This window comes from Ciconia boyciana, chromosome 28 (genome assembly GCF_034638445.1).
Source record: "Ciconia boyciana chromosome 28, ASM3463844v1, whole genome shotgun sequence".
Taxonomy (NCBI): domain Eukaryota; kingdom Metazoa; phylum Chordata; class Aves; order Ciconiiformes; family Ciconiidae; genus Ciconia; species Ciconia boyciana.
In genome coordinates, this window is record NC_132961.1 from 1,629,682 (window position 1) to 1,647,854 (window position 18,173).

At 63.3% G+C, this 18,173-nt stretch overlaps 2 protein-coding genes across 2 annotated transcripts in view; one reads left to right on the forward strand and one right to left on the reverse strand.

Moving 5' to 3' along the window:
* Positions 1–24: 24 nt before the first annotated feature.
* Positions 25–11,773, reverse strand: RUVBL2 (RuvB like AAA ATPase 2). The gene is given in 15 exon segments (XM_072847748.1): positions 25–118; positions 1,542–1,656; positions 3,484–3,613; positions 4,469–4,588; positions 4,696–4,814; positions 4,882–4,976; positions 6,465–6,588; positions 6,681–6,768; positions 9,676–9,788; positions 9,912–9,978; positions 10,111–10,240; positions 10,328–10,469; positions 10,570–10,625; positions 10,772–10,820; positions 11,665–11,773. Coding segments are annotated over 15 exon segments (1,386 nt in total). The 5' UTR covers positions 11,677–11,773; the 3' UTR covers positions 25–92.
* Positions 11,774–12,830: 1,057 nt separating this feature from the next.
* The window catches only part of LOC140644723 (glycogen [starch] synthase, muscle-like), a 32,376-nt gene continuing 27,033 nt past the window's right edge, over positions 12,831–18,173 (forward strand). The window contains exons 1-3 of the mRNA XM_072847786.1: positions 12,831–12,860; positions 14,232–14,351; positions 16,390–16,571. Of these exons, the coding sequence (XP_072703887.1) occupies positions 14,237–14,351; positions 16,390–16,571 (297 nt within the window). The 5' untranslated portion in view covers positions 12,831–12,860; positions 14,232–14,236. The remainder of the gene's footprint in view (positions 12,861–14,231; positions 14,352–16,389; positions 16,572–18,173) is intronic.

The window sequence follows — 18,173 nt, forward strand, 5'->3', positions numbered from 1 at the left end:
TCCCCAAAGACCCCGGCGTCCGGCTCCAACCCGGGATTTATTTTACAGAAGGGGGGGAGGGGCGGGTGGGGGGGAGGGGCGGAGGCTGGGGGTCACGGTGTTTCCATGGTTTCGCCCTCTGGGGGAAGATGGGGGGAGGGGGGGACACAGAGTCAGGGACCCCCTGGTGTCCCCATGTCCGTCCCCACCCGTGTCCCCTCCCCTCTGTGTCATCCCCCATCCCCTCAGTGTCCCCTCCCCCCGTGTCCCCCCAGCCCCCCTGTGTCCCCACGTCCCCCCAACCCCTGTCCCTCCCATCTGTGTCCCCATGTCCCCTCTGTGTCCCCACCCCCCACTGTCCCCATGTCTCCTCACCGTCCCCATCCCCCAATCTCTATCTCCATGTCCCCACCCCCACCGTGTGTCCCCCCAAGTCCCCCCACCCCTGTCCCCCTGTCCCCCTGTGTTCCCATGTCCCCCGTGTCCCCCATCCCGTCTCCACGTCCCCCCATGTCCCCCTGTTCCCCGTGTCCCCCATGTTCCCCCTGTCCCCCTGTGTCCCCCCATCCCGTGTCCCCCATGTCCCCCTCCCTATGTCCCCCTTGTCCCCCCATCCCCCCTGTGTCCCCCCATCCCCCCGTGTCCCCCATCCCATGTCCCCCATCCTGTCCCCATCCCCCGTCCCTCTATGTTCCCATGTCCCCCTGTCCTCCCCCATCCTGTGTCCCCCTGTTCCCCATCTCCCCCGCCCCATGTCCCCCGTGTCCCCCTGTCCCTGTGTCCCCCATCCCCTGTTCCCCCATGTCCCCCCTGTCCCCCCCATCCCCTGTTCTCCCCTCCCCATGTCCCCATGTCCCCCATCCCCCCGTCTCCTGTCCCCTCTATGTTCCCATGTCCCCCATCCCCGTCCCCCATGTCCCCCCTGTCCCCGTGTCCCCCAGTGTCCCCCATGTGCCCCCATCCCTGTTCCCCATGTCCCTCCTGTCTCCCCCCCCGTCCCCCTGTGTCCCCCGTCCCTGTGTCCCCCATGTCCCCCCCGTGTCCCCCATCCCCATGTCCCCCCCATCCCCATGTCCCCCCGTGTCCCCCATCCCTGTTCCCCCATGTCCCCTGTCCCTGTGTCCCCCATCCCGTTCCCCGTGTCCCCCTGTGTCCCGTGTCCCCTGTGTGTCCCCCATCCCTGTGTCCCCCTGTGTCCCCCCATCCCCCGTGTGTCCCCCATCCCTGTGTCCCCCCCGTGTCCCCCCATCCCCCATGTCCCCCCATCCCCCATGTCCCCCGTGTCGCCCCAGCCCCTGTTCCCCCATGTCCCCCATCCCTGTGTCCCCCATCCCTGTGTCCCCCCTGTCCCCGTGTCCCCCATCCCTGTCCCCCCATCCCCGTGTCCCCCTGTGTCCCCCCATCCCCCATGTCCCCCATGTCCCCCTGTGTCCCCCCCACCCCCGTGTCCCCCGTGTCCCCCCATCCCTGTGTCCCCCCACCCCCGTGTCCCCCCGTGTCCCCCCATCCCTGTGTCCCCCCATCCCCGTGTCCCCCCGTGTCCCCCCATGTCCCCCCCTCACTGAGCTCGTTGAAGAGGAAGGCCTCCTGGAACTCCCTCATGTACTGGGTGGAGCGCGACTCGTCCAGGAACAGCGAGTAGACGCGCTTGATGTCCTCCACCTGCACCTCCCCCCCCTGCGGGGGGACCCCAACATGGGGGGGGCCCCAAAACCCCCCCCACCCCCCCGGCGCCCCCAAACCCCCCCAACCTCCCCCAGCCCACCTGCACCTCCGCCCCTGCGGGGGGACCCCAACATGGGGGGGCCCAAACCCCCCCCGGCTCCCCCAAACCTCCCCCAGCCCACCTGCACCTGTGCCCCCTGCGGGGGGGGGGACACACCCCAAAACCCCCCACACCTCGCCCCCCAGGTAAAGGGACCCCCAGCCGCCAGCCCCACACCTCGCCCCAAGCGAAGGCACCCAGCGCCCAGCCCCACACCTTGCCCCCAAATCAAGAGACCCTGGTGTCCAGCCCCACACCTTGTCCCCCACATGAAGAAACTCAGCCGTCCAGCCCCACACCTCGCCCCAAAATGAAGGATCCCATCCTCCAGCCCCACACCTTGCCCCCAAATCAAGAGACCCCATCCTCCAGCCCCACACCTCGCCCCCCAGGTGAAGGAACCCATCCTCCAGCCCCACACCTCGCCCCCCAAAATGAAGGATCCCATCCTCCAGCCCCACACCTCACCCCCAAGCGAAGGCACCCAGCGCCCAGCCCCACACCTTGCCCCCAAAATCAAGAGACCCCAGCATCCAGCCCCACACCTCACCCCCAAAATGAAGGATCCCATCCTCCAGCCCCACACCTCGCCCCAAATCAAGACACCCCAGCGTCCAGCCCCTCACCTCGTCCCCACAATGAAGGATCCCATCCTCCAGCCCCACACCTCGCCCCCAAAATGAAGGATCCCATCCTCCAGCCCCACACCTTGCCCCCAAATCAAGAGACCCCATCCTCCAGCCCCACACTCGCCCCCAGGTGAAGGAACCCATCCTCCAGCCCCACACCTCGCCCCCAAAATGAAGGATCCCATCCTCCAGCCCCACACCTCACCCCCAAGCGAAGGCACCCACCGCCCAGCCGGAGACGTAGGCTGCAAAATCAAGAGACCCCAGCATCCAGCCCCACACCTCACCCCCCAAAATGAAGGATCCCATCCTCCAGCCCCACACCTCGCCCCCCAAATCAAGACACCCCAGCGTCCAGCCCCACACCTCGTCCCCCACAATGAAGGATCCCATCCTCCAGCCCCACACCTCGCCCCCCAAAATGAAGGAACCCATCCTCCAGCCCCACACCTTGCCCCCAAATCAAGAGACCCCATCCTCCAGCCCCACACCTCACTCCCCAGGTGAAGGAACCCAGCCATTCAGCCCCACACCTCGCCCCCAAAATGAAGGAACCCATCCTCCAGCCCCACACCTTGCCCCCCAAGCAAAGGCACCCACCGCCCCGCCCCACACCTTGCCCCCAAAATCAAGAGACCCCAGCATCCAGCCCCACATCTTGCCCCCACAATGAAGGATCCCATCCTCCAGCCCCACACCTCGCCCCCAAGCGAAGGCACCCAGCGCCCAGCCCCACACCTTGCCCCCAAAATCAAGAGACCCCAGCATCCAGCCCCACACCTCGCCCCAAAATGAAGGATCCCATCCTCCAGCCCCACACCTCGCCCCCCAAGCAAAGGCACTCAGCGCCCAGCCCCACACCTTGCCCCCAAATCAAGACACCCCAGCGTCCAGCCCCACACCTCGTCCCCCACAATCAAGAGACCCCATCCTCCAGCCCCACACCTCGCCCCCCAAAATGAAGGAACCCATCCTCCAGCCCCACACCTCGCCCCCAGGTGAAGGAACCCAGCCATTCACCCCACACCTCACCCCCCAAAATGAAGGATCCCATCCTCCAGCCCCACACCTCGCCCCCCAAGCAAAGGCACCCAGCGCCCAGCCCCACACCTTGCGCTTGCGGGCCACCAGGCTGGCGGCGGTGATGAGCTGGATGGCGTAGCGCAGGGAGGTCTCCAGCCCGATGCGCGTCAGCACCGAGTAGGCGTCTTCCGCCATCCCCCCGTCCTCCTCCTCGCATGGGGGGGGCGCGGGGGGGGCGCCCCGAAAGGATTAGGGGAGACCCAGAGATTTTTGGGGTGTCCTGAGGTGTTGGGGGGGTACTCTAAGGGGGTAGGGGGTACCCTGAGGGGATAAGGGGCACCCAAGGGTGCTGGGGGCAGCCCAAAGCCGTTAAGGGGTGCTCCAAGGTGGTGGGGGCACGTGAGGGGCTTATGGGGTACCCAAGGTGGGTTTGGGGGCACCCCAAGGTGTTGGGGGCACCCTGAAGGGGTTCAGGGGCACCCCAGGGGTGTTTGGGGGTGCCTGGGGGTGTTAGGGGGCACCCAAGAGTGTCAATAGGGGCACCCAAGGGTGTTGGGGCGACGTGGGGTGTTTGGGGGCACCCCGAGGTGTTGGGGGCACCCAGGGGTGTTGGGGGCACCTGAGAAGGGTTTGGGGCACCCAAGGGTGTCAATAGGGGCACCCGAGGGTGTCAATAGGGGCACCCGAGGGTGTTGGGGGGATGTGGGGGTGGTTTGGGGGCACCCCAAGGTGTTGGGGGCACCCAGGGGTGTTGGGGGTACCTGAGAGGGTTCGGGGCACCCCAGGGGTGTTTGGGGTGCCTGGGGTGTTGGGGGCACCCAGCGGTGTCAATAGGGGCACCCGAGGGTGTTGGGGGGCACCTGGGGGTAACAGGGGGGCACCATTGGGCTTTGGGGGCTGTCGGGGAGCACCCAGAGGTGTCAGGGGGAAGCGCCCACAAAACCCTCAGCGGTTCTCCCGCCCCGTGGAGACCCACGTGGGGCTGGGGGTGCCCCGTGGGGCGCAGGGAGGGGCTGGGGGGCCCCCCGGGAGAGGGGATTTGGGGGGGGGTGGATTTTTGGGGGTCCCCCACCTTATTTTGAGGATCTGCTTGGTCTCCTTGTCGCTGTAGGGCGCGGTGGAGATGATGAGCAAGCGGTCGAGGAGATCGATGGGGAGCCCGTGGGGGCTTTGGTAGTTGGTTCCCCGAATCCTAAAAGACACCCAAAAAAAAAAAAAAGTGTGGGGGGGTCCCCTACGCCCCAAATTTTCTCTTTTAAGTTCTCCCCTGCACCCCAAAAATAAAAATAAATCCCCTACCGGGTGATGCCGCGGTTGGTGGCCATGATGAGGACGGGGGCCATGTCGCTCTCCAAGGCACGGTTGAGAAAGGAGAAACATTCGATGTCCAACATGTGAACCTCGTCGATGAACAAAACCTGGGGGGGCGGGGGGGGGTTATGGGGGTCTTGGGGTCTCAGGGCCCCCCAGGCGTCCGCAGCTCACCCCCGGGATGACTTCGGCTTTGCCTTCCTCCCGCCACTCGGCCACCTTGGCGTTGATCTGCTCCCGCACCTCCGTCTTGATCTCCCCCGTGTCGCCTGGGGGGTCGGGGGTGGTTAGGGGGCCTGGGGGGGTTATAGGGGGCTGGGGGCGGTTATGGGGGACCAGGGGGTTTATGGGGGGCTGGGGGCGGTTATGGGGGACCAGGGGGTTTATAGGGGGTCTGGGGGGGGGCTATGGGGGTCTGGGAGGGCTATGGGGGCTGGGAGGGGTTATGGAGGGGGTTATGGGGGCTGGGGGCGGTTATGGGGGACCAGGGGATTTATGGGGGGCTGGGGGCGGTTATGGGGGACCAGGGGGTTTATGGGGACCGGGGGGGGTATGGGGTTCTGGGGGGTTATGGGGGGGTTATGGGGGCCAGAGAGGGGAATGAGGGACCTGAGGTGGTTAGGGGGACCAGGAGGGTTTATGGGGGTCTGGGGGGGTTATGGGGGACCAGGGGGTTTATTGGGGGTCTGGGGGGCTATGGGGGGCTGGGAGGGGTTATGGGTGGCCAGAGAGGGGAATGAGGGACCTGAGGTGGTTAGCGGGGACCAGGGGGGTTTATGGGGGTCTGGGGGGCTATGGGGGGTTATGGGGGCCAGAGGGGGAATGAGGGACCTGAGGTGGTTAGGGGGCGCTGGGGGTGGTTATGGGGGCTAGGGGGTTATGGAGCACTGGAGGGGGGTTATGGGGGTCTGGGGTGGGTTATGGGGGGCTGGGGGAATGGGGGTCTGGGGACTTACAGGGGGTGGGTAGGGGGGACTGGGGGGCTTATGGGGGCTGGGAGGTTATGGGGGCTGAGGGCAGTTATGGGGTCTGGGGGTGTTTATGGGGGTTTATGGGGGTCTTGGGGGGTTATGGGGGCCTGGGGGAGTTATGGGGGACGGAGGGGATTATAGGGGTCCTGGGGGGGAGTTACGGGGAACACTTCGGGGGCACGTAGCAAAAGCACAAGGGAGCCCTGCGCTGGATATGGGGCAGTTTGGGGGTCCCAGGAGCAGCTGGGGGGCAGTTAGGGGGCAGGAGAAGCACTTGTGGGGCAGCTATGGGGCAGAGCAAGCAATTGTGGGACAGGAGAGAGCAGTTATGGGGCACCCAAGAACAGCACGAAGGAGCCCTGGGCTGGGTAAGAGGCAGTTTGGGGGTCCCAGGAACACCTGGGGGGCAGTTAGGGGGCAGAAAAGCAGTTGTGGGGCAGCTATGGGGCAGAGGTAGCAGTTGTGGAGCACAGGAAAGCAGTTATGGGGCAGTCAAGAACAGCACGAAGGAGCCCTGGGCTGGGTAAGAGGCAGTTTGGGGGTCCCAGGAACACCTGGGGGGCAGTTAGGGGGCAGGAGAGGCACTTGTGGGGCAGCTATGGGGCAGAGGATGCAGTTGTGGGGCAGGGAAAAACACTTATGGGGTAGTCAGGTGCACTCAAGAACAGCACGAAGGAGCCCTGGGCTGGATAAGGGGCAGTTTGGGGATCCCAGGAGCAGCTGGGGGGCAGTTAGGGGGCACGAAGAGCAGTTGTGGGGCAGCTATGGGGCAGCCGTGGGGCGTACCCGAGAAGAGCGCCAGGAAGCCCTGGGTGCGGCTGTTGATGACGTCGATCTCGTGCAGCGACACGGTGTGCACCACCTCCTTCCGCTTCTGCAGCTCCCCGTCGGGGCACTGCACGAACTTCGTCTGCGGAGGGGGGGGGGGAACACCCACAAAAAAAGGGGTTCAGCTTCACCCCCAACCCCCTCCCCGCCCCCCAAGTGCCCCCCAAGTCCCACCTGCGACCCCATGGCGTCGTAGTCCCGCGCCCGCGTGAAGGAACGACCCAGCTTGGAGATCTTCCCCGTCGCCTTGTCGATGGTGATGGCACCCCGGGGGAGGGGGGGGGGGGAATAAACGTCATTTTGGGGTGTCCCCCCCCATTTTTGGGGTCCCCCGGGGGGGTCCCCCCAACCCCCCCACTCCCCTAAATATCTTTTTCCCCGTTTTACAGCTTTTTTTACCCAATCTTGCAGTTTTTCACCCTCGTTTCGCTTTCATTCCCTTCCCTTCCCAATCATCTACAACTGGGGGGGGGGGGCACACCTGAAAACGGGGGGTTTCACCCCAAAACGAGAGCGTGTCACCCCCTCTTAACACCCTTTCACCCCATTTTAGAGCTTTTTCACCCCATTTTTATGATTTTTAGTCAATTTTGGGGCTTTTCCATTCCATTTCCAGGGATTTTAACTCCTTTTTACCTTTTTCATTCTTTTTTTTTTTCCATTTTTTAACCCATTTTTGGGGGGTTTCACCCCATTTTAGGCCCCTTTCACCCCATTTTTATGGTTTTTACCCCATTTCAGGGCTTTTCTGTTCCATTTTCCAAGTTTTTTTGCGTCATTTCAACTTTCTTCATTCTTTTTTTGCATTTTCTAACCCATTTTGGGGGGTTTCACGCCATTTTAGGCCCCTTTCACCCCATTTTTATGGTTTTCACCAAATCTTGGGGCTTTTCCATTCCATTTTCCACGTTTTTCATCCCATTTTCACCCATTTCTTTGTTTTCCCCCCATTTTTTAACCCATTTTAGGGCTCTTTCACCTCATTTTCGCAGTTTTTACCCAATTTTAAAGCTTTTCCCTTCCATTTTCCACATTTTCCACTCCATTTTCACCTTTTCCTTTTTTGTTCCCCATTTTTTACCCCATTTTGGGGCGTTTCACCCCATTTTCAGCCTCTTTCACCCCATTTTCACAATTTTTACCCCATTTTGGGGCTTTTCTATTTCACTTGCCGCGTTTTTTACCCCATTTTCACCTTTTCAATTTGTTTTTCCCCCCATTTTTTAATCCACTTCCCCACAGTTTCACCCCATTTTAGGGCTTTTTCACCCCATTTTCACAGCTTTTACCCAATTCCAGAGCTTTTCTGTTCCATTTTTGCAGATTTTTCACCCCATTTCCACCATTTTCATTTTTTCCCCCCATTTTTAACCCATTTTGGGGGTTTCACCCCATTTTCAGGCTCTTTCTCCCCACTCTAGGCCCCTTTCACCCCATTTTCAAGGTTTTTACCCAATTTTGAGGCTTATTTAGCATTTTTTAATCTCTTTTGGGGGATTTTCACCCCATTTTGGGGCCTTTTCACCCCATTTTTATGTTTTTTATCCAATTTGGCGGCTTTCCTGTTCCATTTTTGAGTGGTTTTGCCCCATTTTCACTTTTTCCACTCTTTTTCGCCCCACTTTTAACTCCATTTTGGGGGTTTCACCCCATTTTCAGGCTCTTTCTCCCCACTTTAGGCCCCTTTCACCCCATATTCACGGTTTTTACCCAATTTTGGGCCTTATTTAGCATTTCTTAACCCATTTTGGGGCCCTTTCACCCCACTTTTATATTTTCTACCCAATTTTGGGGCTTTTCCATTCTATTTTTTGAGGTTTTGGGTCTCATTTTCACCTTTTCCCTTTTTTCCCCCATTTTAAACCACTTTTTGGGGCGTTTCACCCCATTTTTAGGCTCTTTCACCCCAATTTCCACCCCCCGCTCTTTTACCCCATTTTGGAGTTTTTCACCCCATTTCCCACCTTGAACCCCTCCCCCTCATTCCGGGGTGCCCCCCCCCCATTTTGGGCTCCATTTTGGGGGGTAACCCCCCAATTTCGGGGTTCTCCCCCATTTTGGGGTCCCCCACCCCAATTTCAGGGTCCTCCCACCCCTCCCAACGCCCCCCACCCCCATTTTGGGCTCCATTTCAGGGTTTCCGCACCAGTTTCGGGTCCCCCCCATTTTCGGGGTCCCCACCCCATCCCCGGGTCCCCCCCCAATTTCCCACCCATTTCAACCTCCCCACCCCAATTTCCCATCTCCTCACCCCATTTTCGGGGTCCCCCCCAATTTCCCCACCCCCCATTTTTGGGGTCCCCCCATTTCACCACCCCAGACCCCATTCCCGCCTCCCCCCAATTTCCCACCCATTTCAACCTCCCCACCCCAATTTCCCACCTCCTCACCCCAATTTCCCAGCCCCCCACCCCATTTTCGGGGTCCTCCCCCCAATTTCCCCACCCCCCATTTTCGGGGTCCCCACCCCATTTTTGGGGTCCCCCATTTTCACCACCCCAGACACCATCCCCACCTCCCCCCCCCCAATTTCCCACCCATTTCAACCTCCCCACCCCAATTTCCCAGCCCCCCAATTTCGGGGGTCCCCACCCCATTTTTGGGGTCCCCCCATTTTTGGGGTCCCCCCATTTCACCGCCCCAGACCCCATTCCCGCCTCCCCCCCCCAATTTCCCACCCATTTCAACCTCCCCACCCCAATTTCCCACCTCCTCACCCCAATTTCCCAGCCCCCACCCCATTTTCCGGGGTCCTCCCCCCAATTTCCCTGCCCGCCCCCCATTTTCGGGGTCCCCCACCCCATTTCTGGGGTCCCCCCATTTTCACCACCCCAGACCCCATCCCCACCTCCCCCCAATTTCCCACCCATTTCAACCTCCCCACCCCAATTTCCCAGCTCCTCACCCCAATTTCCCAACCCCACCCCATTTTCCCAACCCCCACCCCATTTTCGGGGTCCCCCATTTTCGGGGTCCCCCCCATTTCACCGCCCCAGACCCCATCCCCGCCTCCCCCCCCCAATTTCCCACCCATTTCAACCTCCCCACCCCAATTTCCCACCTCCTCACCCCAATTTCAGGGCCCCCACCCCAATTTCCCAGCCCCCACCCCAATTTCGGGGTGTCCCCCCCAATTTCGGGGTCCCCCCCAATTTCGGGGTCCCCCCTCACTCACCCCGCCTGCACCTTCTCCTTGGTCAGTGACTCGATCATTTTGGTGCCCAAATCGTAAATCGTCTCCATCTCCGTCGTTTTCAGCGTCAGCTTCCCCACCTTGGTCCCCTAAAAAAACCCCCAAAACCCCCCAAATTTTTGGAGAAACTGGGTAAAAATTTTGGGGTACGCTAAGAAATTTTGGGGTACCCCGAGGGATTTTGGGGGGGGGGGGCTCGAAGACCCCCTCACCGTGCCGGTCGCCGGCCGATCGATCTGAATCTCCACCACTTCGCCTTCGATGATTTCCGTCTCCTCCCTAAAAATCCCCCGGCGACAAAAAAAAAACCATCGGCGACACCAAAATTAAACGGGGGGGACCCCAAAAAATGCTGGGGGGACCCCAAAAATGGATGAAGGGACCCCAAAAAAATGGGGGGGGGGTGCTGACTTGATGCGGACGCCGATGGAGCGGCGGAAAGCCTGGGTGAGAGCTTCGGTGCGGCTCATTTCCAGGGAGAAAATCTCGCTGCCGGCGATGGCGGTGAAAGGGGTGTCGGGTCCCAAGGCCTGCGCCATCCCTGGGGTCGGGGACATTTGGGGACGTTAAAAAAGGGAGGTGACAACGCCACCGGGGACGGGGGAAGGGGGGGGGACGCTCGGCGGACCCATGGCGATGGCGGTTTTGCCGGTGCCGGGCTGGCCGGCGATGAGGACGGCTCTGCCGGCGATTTTTCCTTCTTTAATCATCTCCAAGATGACGCCGGCGGCGCGGCGAGCGGCCAGTTGTCCCACCATCCCTTGCGAGACCTTTTGGGGGGAAAAAGAGGGGTTTTGGGGGGGCTGCACCCCCAAATTTTGGGTGCCCACCTCAATATTTTAGGGTGTTGTTCCCCCCCCCCCCCGGTACCTGTCGGGGTTCCAGGGCATCGTCCAAGCCCAGGCCGCGGATGTGGGAGTGGGCCCCTGAAAAAGGGGGGGGAGGAAAAAGGGGGTCACAAAGTGGGGTGAACCCCCGCAAAGGGGTGGGGGACCCCCTGGGGAAAAGGGGGACCCCCTCTGAAAAAGGGGGACCCCCCGAAAGGGTGGGACACCCCCCCAAAGGCGCTCACCGATGCGCTCGATCCGGGTCACGTCCCGAACCTCCGGCACCTTCGTGGTCTGGGGGGGGGGAGGGGGTGAGGGGTGTTGGGGTCCCAGGGCTCCCCAAATTCCCTCCCCCAATTCCCTCACACCCCCAAGCCTTCAGAGCCCCCAAGTCTCCCTCAGCCCCTCACACCCTCCTATGTGCCCAAACCCCTCAATCCCCCCAATCTGCTCAGGGCCCCCAAATCCCCTCCGGAACCCCACCCCCAACCCCATCCCCTCAGGACCCCCAAATCCCCCAGCCCCTCACGACCCCCCAGATCCCCCAAACCCCCCAGCCCCTCAAAGCCCCCCCCCCATCCCCTCACGACCCCCTCTGCATCCCCATCTTCTCACGGACCCCAAACCCCCCAAAACCTCTCAGAACCCCCCGGACCCCCCAGCCCCCAAAGCTCCCTCATCCCCTCAGGACCCCCCAAAACCCCTCAGGGCCCCCCCCATGCCCTCACGCTCCGTCCCTCGGACCCCCATCCCCTCAGGGCCCCCCAAAACCCCCCTTCCCCTCAGGACCCCCCATCTCCTCACCACCTCCCCGGACCCCCCATCCCCTCAGGGACCCCCAAAACCCCCCTTCCCCTCAGGACCCCCCCATCTCCTCACCACCTCCCCGGACCCCCCATCCCCTCAGGGACCCCAAAACCCCCTTCCCCTCAGGACCCCCCCCATCTCCTCACCACCTCCCTCGACCCCCATCCCCTCAAGGACCCCAAAACCCCCCTCAGCCCCTCAAGACCCCTCCAAAACCCCCCATCCCCTCACCACCACCCCCCAGACTCCCCAGCCCCTCGGGGCCCCCAAACCCCGCCAGCCCCTCAGGACCCCCCAAAGCCCCTCAGGACCCCCCACCCCCCCCCCGCACCGCCGTTGCCATGGCGCCGCCCGCTCCGCGCTGCCCTCGCGCTCTCCTGGCGCGCGCCGGAAGTGGCGCGGGGCGGGAAACGGGGCGGAGGGGCGGGGCGGGGAGGGGAAGCGGCCGCTCTGGCCGCGTCTCTCGATGGTGCGCGGTCCTCCAGCACCGCCACGGCCCCCTGGGCGGGGGAGGGGTGCTGCCTAACGGCTCGGTCTGTGCCCCATAGCCTGCCCCATAGCCCTCCCCAGAGCTGCCCCATAGCCCCATGTCCTGCCCCAGAACTACTCAATAGCTGTTCCATAGCCCCAGCCCACCCCATAGCTGCCCCATAGATACCCCACGGCCTGCCCCAGAGCCCCATATCCTGCCCCATAACTACTCCATAGCTGCCCCATAAGTGCCCCACGGCCCCATCGCCAGCCCCAGAGCTGCCCCATAGCCTACCCATAGGTACCTCACAGCCCCACAGCCAGCCCCAGAGCTGCCCCATAGCCCCATATCCTGCCCCATAACTACTCCATAGCTGCCCCATAGCCCTGGCTTGCCCTATAGTTGGCCCGTAAGTAGCACATAGCCCCATAGCTGCCCCATAGCCCCGGCCTGCCCCATAACTGACCCATAGATACCCCACAGCCCTACAGCCTGCCCTATAGCTGCCCCATAGTCCCAGCCTACCCCATACTCAGCCCCATAACTACCCTGTTGATACTCCACAGCCTGCCCCATAGCCCTAACCTGCCCCATAGCTGACCCATAGCTACCCCACAGCCCTATAGCTGCCCCATAGCCCCAGGCTGTCCCATACCCAGCCCCGTAACTACCCCATAGGTACCCCACAGCCTGCCCCACAGATACACCACAGCCCTACAGCCTGCCCTATAGCTGCTCCGTAGCCCCAGCTACCCCTACCCAGCCCCATAGCTGCCCCATAGCCCCTCAGCCCCACAACCCCTCCCCCAGGGGCGGAGCCAGTTCCTTTCCCCCCCACCTGCGGTCCCCCGTTGCCCCTTTAAGCCTCCCATTGCCCTTTTAAGCCTCACCCCCTCCAACCCCAACCCCCACGTGCCCCCCCATCCCCTTCCCCCCCCCGCGTCTCGACCAATCAGCGCTGAGGGGGCGGAGCCACGGCCGGGGAAGGGGGCGGGGCGTGAGGGCGACGGGGGCAGGGAGGGTCAGTCCGCGATCAGCTGCGGGAGCGCGGGGAGGTGAGCGGGGCGGAATGGGACCCTCTGGGACCCTCAAAACCCGGGACCCCCTCAGGGACCCCCCGGGAGCCGAAGGCTCCCGGGGGGTCCTCGAGGGGGGTCCCGGGAGAGCTTTATGGGGGGTTTAGGGGTCTCGGGGGGCACCCATGGGTGGAGGGGCTCGGGGTCCTGGGGGCTCCTATGGGGGTCTGGGGGGTCCCATGGGTGGGGGCTCCTATAGGGGGGTCTCGGGGTCCTGGGGGCCATGGGTGTGGGGGGGCACCCACGGGTGGGGGCTGCTATGGGGGTCGTAAGGGGGAGGATCTTGGGGGGGGCCATGGGTGAGGGAGGGGTGCTGGGGGGCTATGGGTGAAGAGGGGCTCGGGGGGCACCCATGGGTGGGGGGCTGCTATGGGGGGTCTTGGGGTCCTGGAGGGTATGGGGGAGGAGGAGGCTTCTATGGGGGTCGGGGGTCCCATGGGTGGGGGGCTCCTATAGGGGGTCTCGGGGTCCTGGGGGCGCCATGGGTGGGGGGGGGATATGGGGGCACCCATGGGTGGGGGGCTCCTATGTGGGGGTCTTGGGGTGCTGGGGGGCCCATGGGTGAGGTGGGGGGTCCTGGGGGTCTGTGGGTGAAGAGAGGGGTCTGGGGGCACCCAAGGGTGGGGGCTGCTATGGGGGGTCTCGGGGTCCTGGGGGCCCATGGGTGTGGGGGGCACCCATGGGTGGGGGGCTGCTATGGGGGTCGTGGGGTGGGGTTGGGGGGCCCATGGGGGGACCCTGGGGGGTCTTGGGGTCCTGGGGGGTATGGGGGGAGGCTTCTATGGGGGTCCAGGAGGGTCCCATGGGTGGGGGGCTCCTATAGAGGGGTCTCGGGGTCCTGGAGGGGCCCATGGGTGGCAGGGGGGGGGTTGGGGGGCACCCACGGGGGCTGCTATGGGGGGTCTTGGGGTGCTGGGGGGCCCATGGGTGAGGTGGGGGGTCCTGGGGGGTCTGTGGGTGAAGAGAGGGGTCTGGGGGCACCCAAGGGTGGGGGGGCTGCTATGGGGGGTCTTGGGGTCCTGGGGGGCCCATGGGGGGGGTTGGGGGGCACCCATGGGGGCTGCTATGGGGGGTCTTGGGGTCCTGGGGGGCCCATGGGTGAAGAGGGGGCTCTGGGGGGCCACCCATGGGGGGGGCTCCTATAGGTGTCATAGGGGAGGTTTGGGGTCCCATGGGGGGGCTCTGAAGCAGGACAGGGGCTGCCCCCATTTCCCTCCCCCCATCCCCCATTTTGGGGTCACCCCCTGTTTTGGTTCCCCCCCATTTTTGAGGTCACCTCCCCAGTTTTAGGGACCTGCCCCCTAGTTTGGGGTACCCCCCAATTTTGGGGTCCCCCCGTGCCCCCCCCAGGCGCCATGCCGCTGGCCCGCAGCGTCTCGGTGAGCTCCCTGCCGGGGCTGGAGGAGTGGGGGCCCCGGGGCCCCGAAAACGTCGTCCTCTTCGAGGTGGCCTGGGAGGTGGCCAACAAGGGTGAGCGCTGGGGACCCCCCTGCACCCCAAAACCCCGCACAGAGACCCGGCGCCCCCAGACCCCCCCAAACACGTGGGGACCCCAAGTCCCCCCAAACCCCTGCCCCCCAGATGTTGGGTTCCCCCCCAGATGTTGGGGTCCAAATGTTGGGGTCCCCCCAGATGTTGGGGTCCTCCCAGATGTTGGGGTCCCCCTTGAGGCCCCCCAAACCCCTGGGTCCCCCCTCAGATTTTGGGGTCCCCCTGGATGTTGGGGTCCCCCCAGACACCTGGGGACCCCCAAGTCCCCCCAAACCCCTGCCCCCCAGATGTTGGGGTCCCCCTTGAGGCCCCCCAAACCCCTGGGTCCCCCCCATCAGATTTTGGGGTCCCCCAGACACCTGGGGACCCCCAAGTCCCCCTAAACCCCTGCCCCCCAGATGTTGGGGTCCCCCTTGAGGCCCCCCAAACCCCTGGGTCCCCCATCAGATTTTGGGGTCCCCCCCTGGATGTTGGGGCCCCCCCCGAACCCCTGGGTCCCCCGGGGTTGTGGGAGGCCTGGGCTATCCCATCATGCCTTGCAGCTGGGAGAGGGGGGGGTCCCAGCATGCCCTGGGGCAGGAGTGGGCCCCAAAGGCCTGTGGGATACGGGGGGGGGCTGCAGTGCATTGTGGGATGCTGGGGGGTGGTGGGGTGAGGGGTTGCCTGGTGCATGCTGGGAAGCCGGGGGCCCCAGTGCATGATGGGATGGCGTGAGGCCTGGTACACTGTGGGGCAGTGGGTGCCGCGGTGCATGCTGGGATAGCAGCTGCCCCAGTGCATTGTGGGATGGCGCGAGGCCTGGCACAGTGTAGGTTCATGGTAGGCCCAGTGCATTATGGGATGCTGCCCACCCCAGTGCATGATGGGATGGCATGAGGCCTAGTATACTGTGAGGGTAATGGCAGCCCTGGTGTATTATGGGATGGATGATGCCCCGGTGTATTATGGGATGGTGGCTGCCCCAGTGCATGATGGGATGGTGTGAGGCCTAGTATACTGTGAGGTTAATGGGAGCCCCGGTGTATTATGGGATGATGCCTGCCCCAGTGCATGCTGGGATGGGCTGAGGCCTAGTACACTGTGAGAGTAATGGGAATCCTGATGTATTATGGGATGTACAATACCCCAGTGCATGATGGGACATACTGTGCCCCAGTGTATGATGGGATGGGGTGAGACTTGGTACACTGTGGCTTCATGGGAGGCCTGCAGTGCATTATGGGATGCCGCCCACCCCAGTGCATGCTGGGATATGTTGTGCCCCGGTGCGTGATGGGATGGCATGAGGCCTAGTACGCTGTGGGTTCATGGGAGCCCCAGTGCATGCTGGGCCGACTCCTGCCCTGGTGCATTATGGGACGTTGGCCACCCGGGTGCGTGTGGGGCCGGTGTGAGCCCTAGTGCATGCTGGGATGGCGTGAGGCCTGGTAGACTGTGGGGCAATAGGAGGCCCGGTGCCTGTTGGGCCGCTTCCTGCCCTGGTGCATGCTGGGCTGGCATGAGCCCTAGTGCATGCTGGGATGGTGTGAGCCCCGGTGCATGCTGGGATGGCGTGAGGCCTAGTACACTGTGGGGCAATAGGAGGCCCAATGGACGTTGGGCCACCTCCCGCCCCGGTGCATGCTGGGATGCCGCCCACCCCGGTGCATCATGGGCCACCTCCCACCCTGGTGCATTATGGGACGCTGCCCGCCCTGGTGCATGCTGGGATGGCATGAGCCCCAGCGCATGTTGGGATGGCGTGAGGCCTAGTACACTGTGGGTTCATGGGAGGCCCAGTGCATGCTGGGCCGCTTCCTGCCCCGGTGCATGCTGGGCCGGCGTGAGCCCCAGTGCATGCTGGGATGGTGTGAGCCCCGGTGCATGCTGGGATGGCGTGAGGCCTAGTACACTGTGGGGCAATAGGAGGCCTAATGGACGTTGGGCCGCCTCCCGCCCCGGTGCATGCTGGGATGCCGCCCGCCCCAGTGCATCGTGGGCTGACGCCCGCCCCGGTGCCTGCTGGGAACGGCGGCAGTGGGCGGGATCTACACGGTGCTGCAGACGAAGGCACGAGTGACGGCGGACGAGTGGGGGGAGAGCTACGTCCTGGTGGGCCCCTACGTGGAGAGCAGCGTCCGCACCCAGGTGGAGCTGCTGGAGCCGCCCCAGCCCGCCCTGCGCCGCACCCTGGCCGCCATGAACGCCCAAGGGTGCAAGGTGGGCACCCGCCGACCCCGCCGGCCGGGTGGGGCACCCATGGGGGTGGGGGGACCCAGAGAGTTGGGGGGGGGTCGGGGGGAATCTGGGGAGGGGGTTGGAGGGATCCAGGGGATGGGGGCACCCACAGCGCCGTGAACACCCAGGGGTGCAAGGGGGCACCCAGGGAGATTGGCGTTCGGGTGGGGCACCCATGGGGTGGGAGGACCCAGAGGGTGGGGGGACCTGGGGGATCAGGGGTCGGGGGACCTGGGGGTTGGAGGGACCCGGGGATGGGGGCACCCACAGCGCCGTGAACACCCAGGGGTGCAAGGGGGGCACCCAGGGACCCCGGTGTCCGGGTGGGGCACCCATGGGGTGGGGCACCCAGAGGGTGGGGGATCAGGGGTCGGGGGACCTGGGGATCAGGGGAAGATGGGGGTACCCACAGCATGAGGACCACCCCGGGGTGCAAGGGGGGCACCCAGGGACCCCCCAGGCGTCTGAGGGAGCACCCAGAGAGTGGGGGGCACCCATGGGGTGGGGGCACCCAGAGGGTGTGGGGGTGGGGGGGATCAGGGGGTGAGGGGGAGCTGGGAGGCCCCAGGGGATGGGGGGCACCCACGGCACTGGGAGCCCCCCGGGGTGCAAGGGGGGCACCCAGGGACCCCCCAGGCGTCCGGGCAGGCCAGGCCTCCAGGGCGCGGCCGAGGGGCCCGGGCGCCCTCCCCCACCGCGCACGTGGGGGTTATTTTTAGCCCCCCCGCCCCCAGCTCACGTTACCCTCCCCCGCGCGGGAAAGGTCGGCGAAGGTCACGGCTTCCCCTCCCCCGCCCCCCCCCAAAAAAAAGGGGGGGGCAAGGGCGCGTGGCGGGGGATGGGTCACACGTTAGGGCCTTTTTGGGGAAATTTAGGGCAATTTTGGGGGTATTTAGGTCTTTTGGGGGGGAAATTCAGGGCATTTTGGGGGACACTTAGGGGATTTGGGGGTATTTAGGTCATTTTTGGGGACATTTAGAGCATTTTGGGGAAATTTAGATTGTTTTGGGGGGTATTTAGGGCATTTTGAGGGACGTTTAGAGCATTTTGGGGAAAATTTAGAGCATTTTGGCGGGTGTATAGATCATTTTTGGGAACATTTAAGGGATTTTGGGAGAAATTTAGGGCATTTTAGGGGAAATTTAGGGCATTTTGGGGATATTTAGGTCATTTTGAGGGATATTTAGGATATTTGGGGGGACATTTAGACCCTTTTTGGGGAAATTCATGTCATTCTTGAGCATATTTATATCATTTTGAGGAAAATTGAGGTCTTTTGGGGGATATTTTGGCATTTTGGGCAACATTTTTGTCATTTTGGGGGACAGGGCATTTTGGGGTGTATTTAGGGCGTTTTGGGGGATATTTAGGGCATTTTGGGGAATATTTAGGGCATTTTGAGGGATATTTTGGGCATTTTGGGGAAAATTTCGGGCATTTTGGGGGACATTCAGGCCATTTTGGGGGAAATTCAGGCCATTTCGGGGGAAATTTAGGTCTTTTGGGGAAATTTTGGCATTTTGGGGGACATTTAGGGCATTTTGGGGGAAACAAATTATTTTTGGGGATATTCAGAGCATTTTG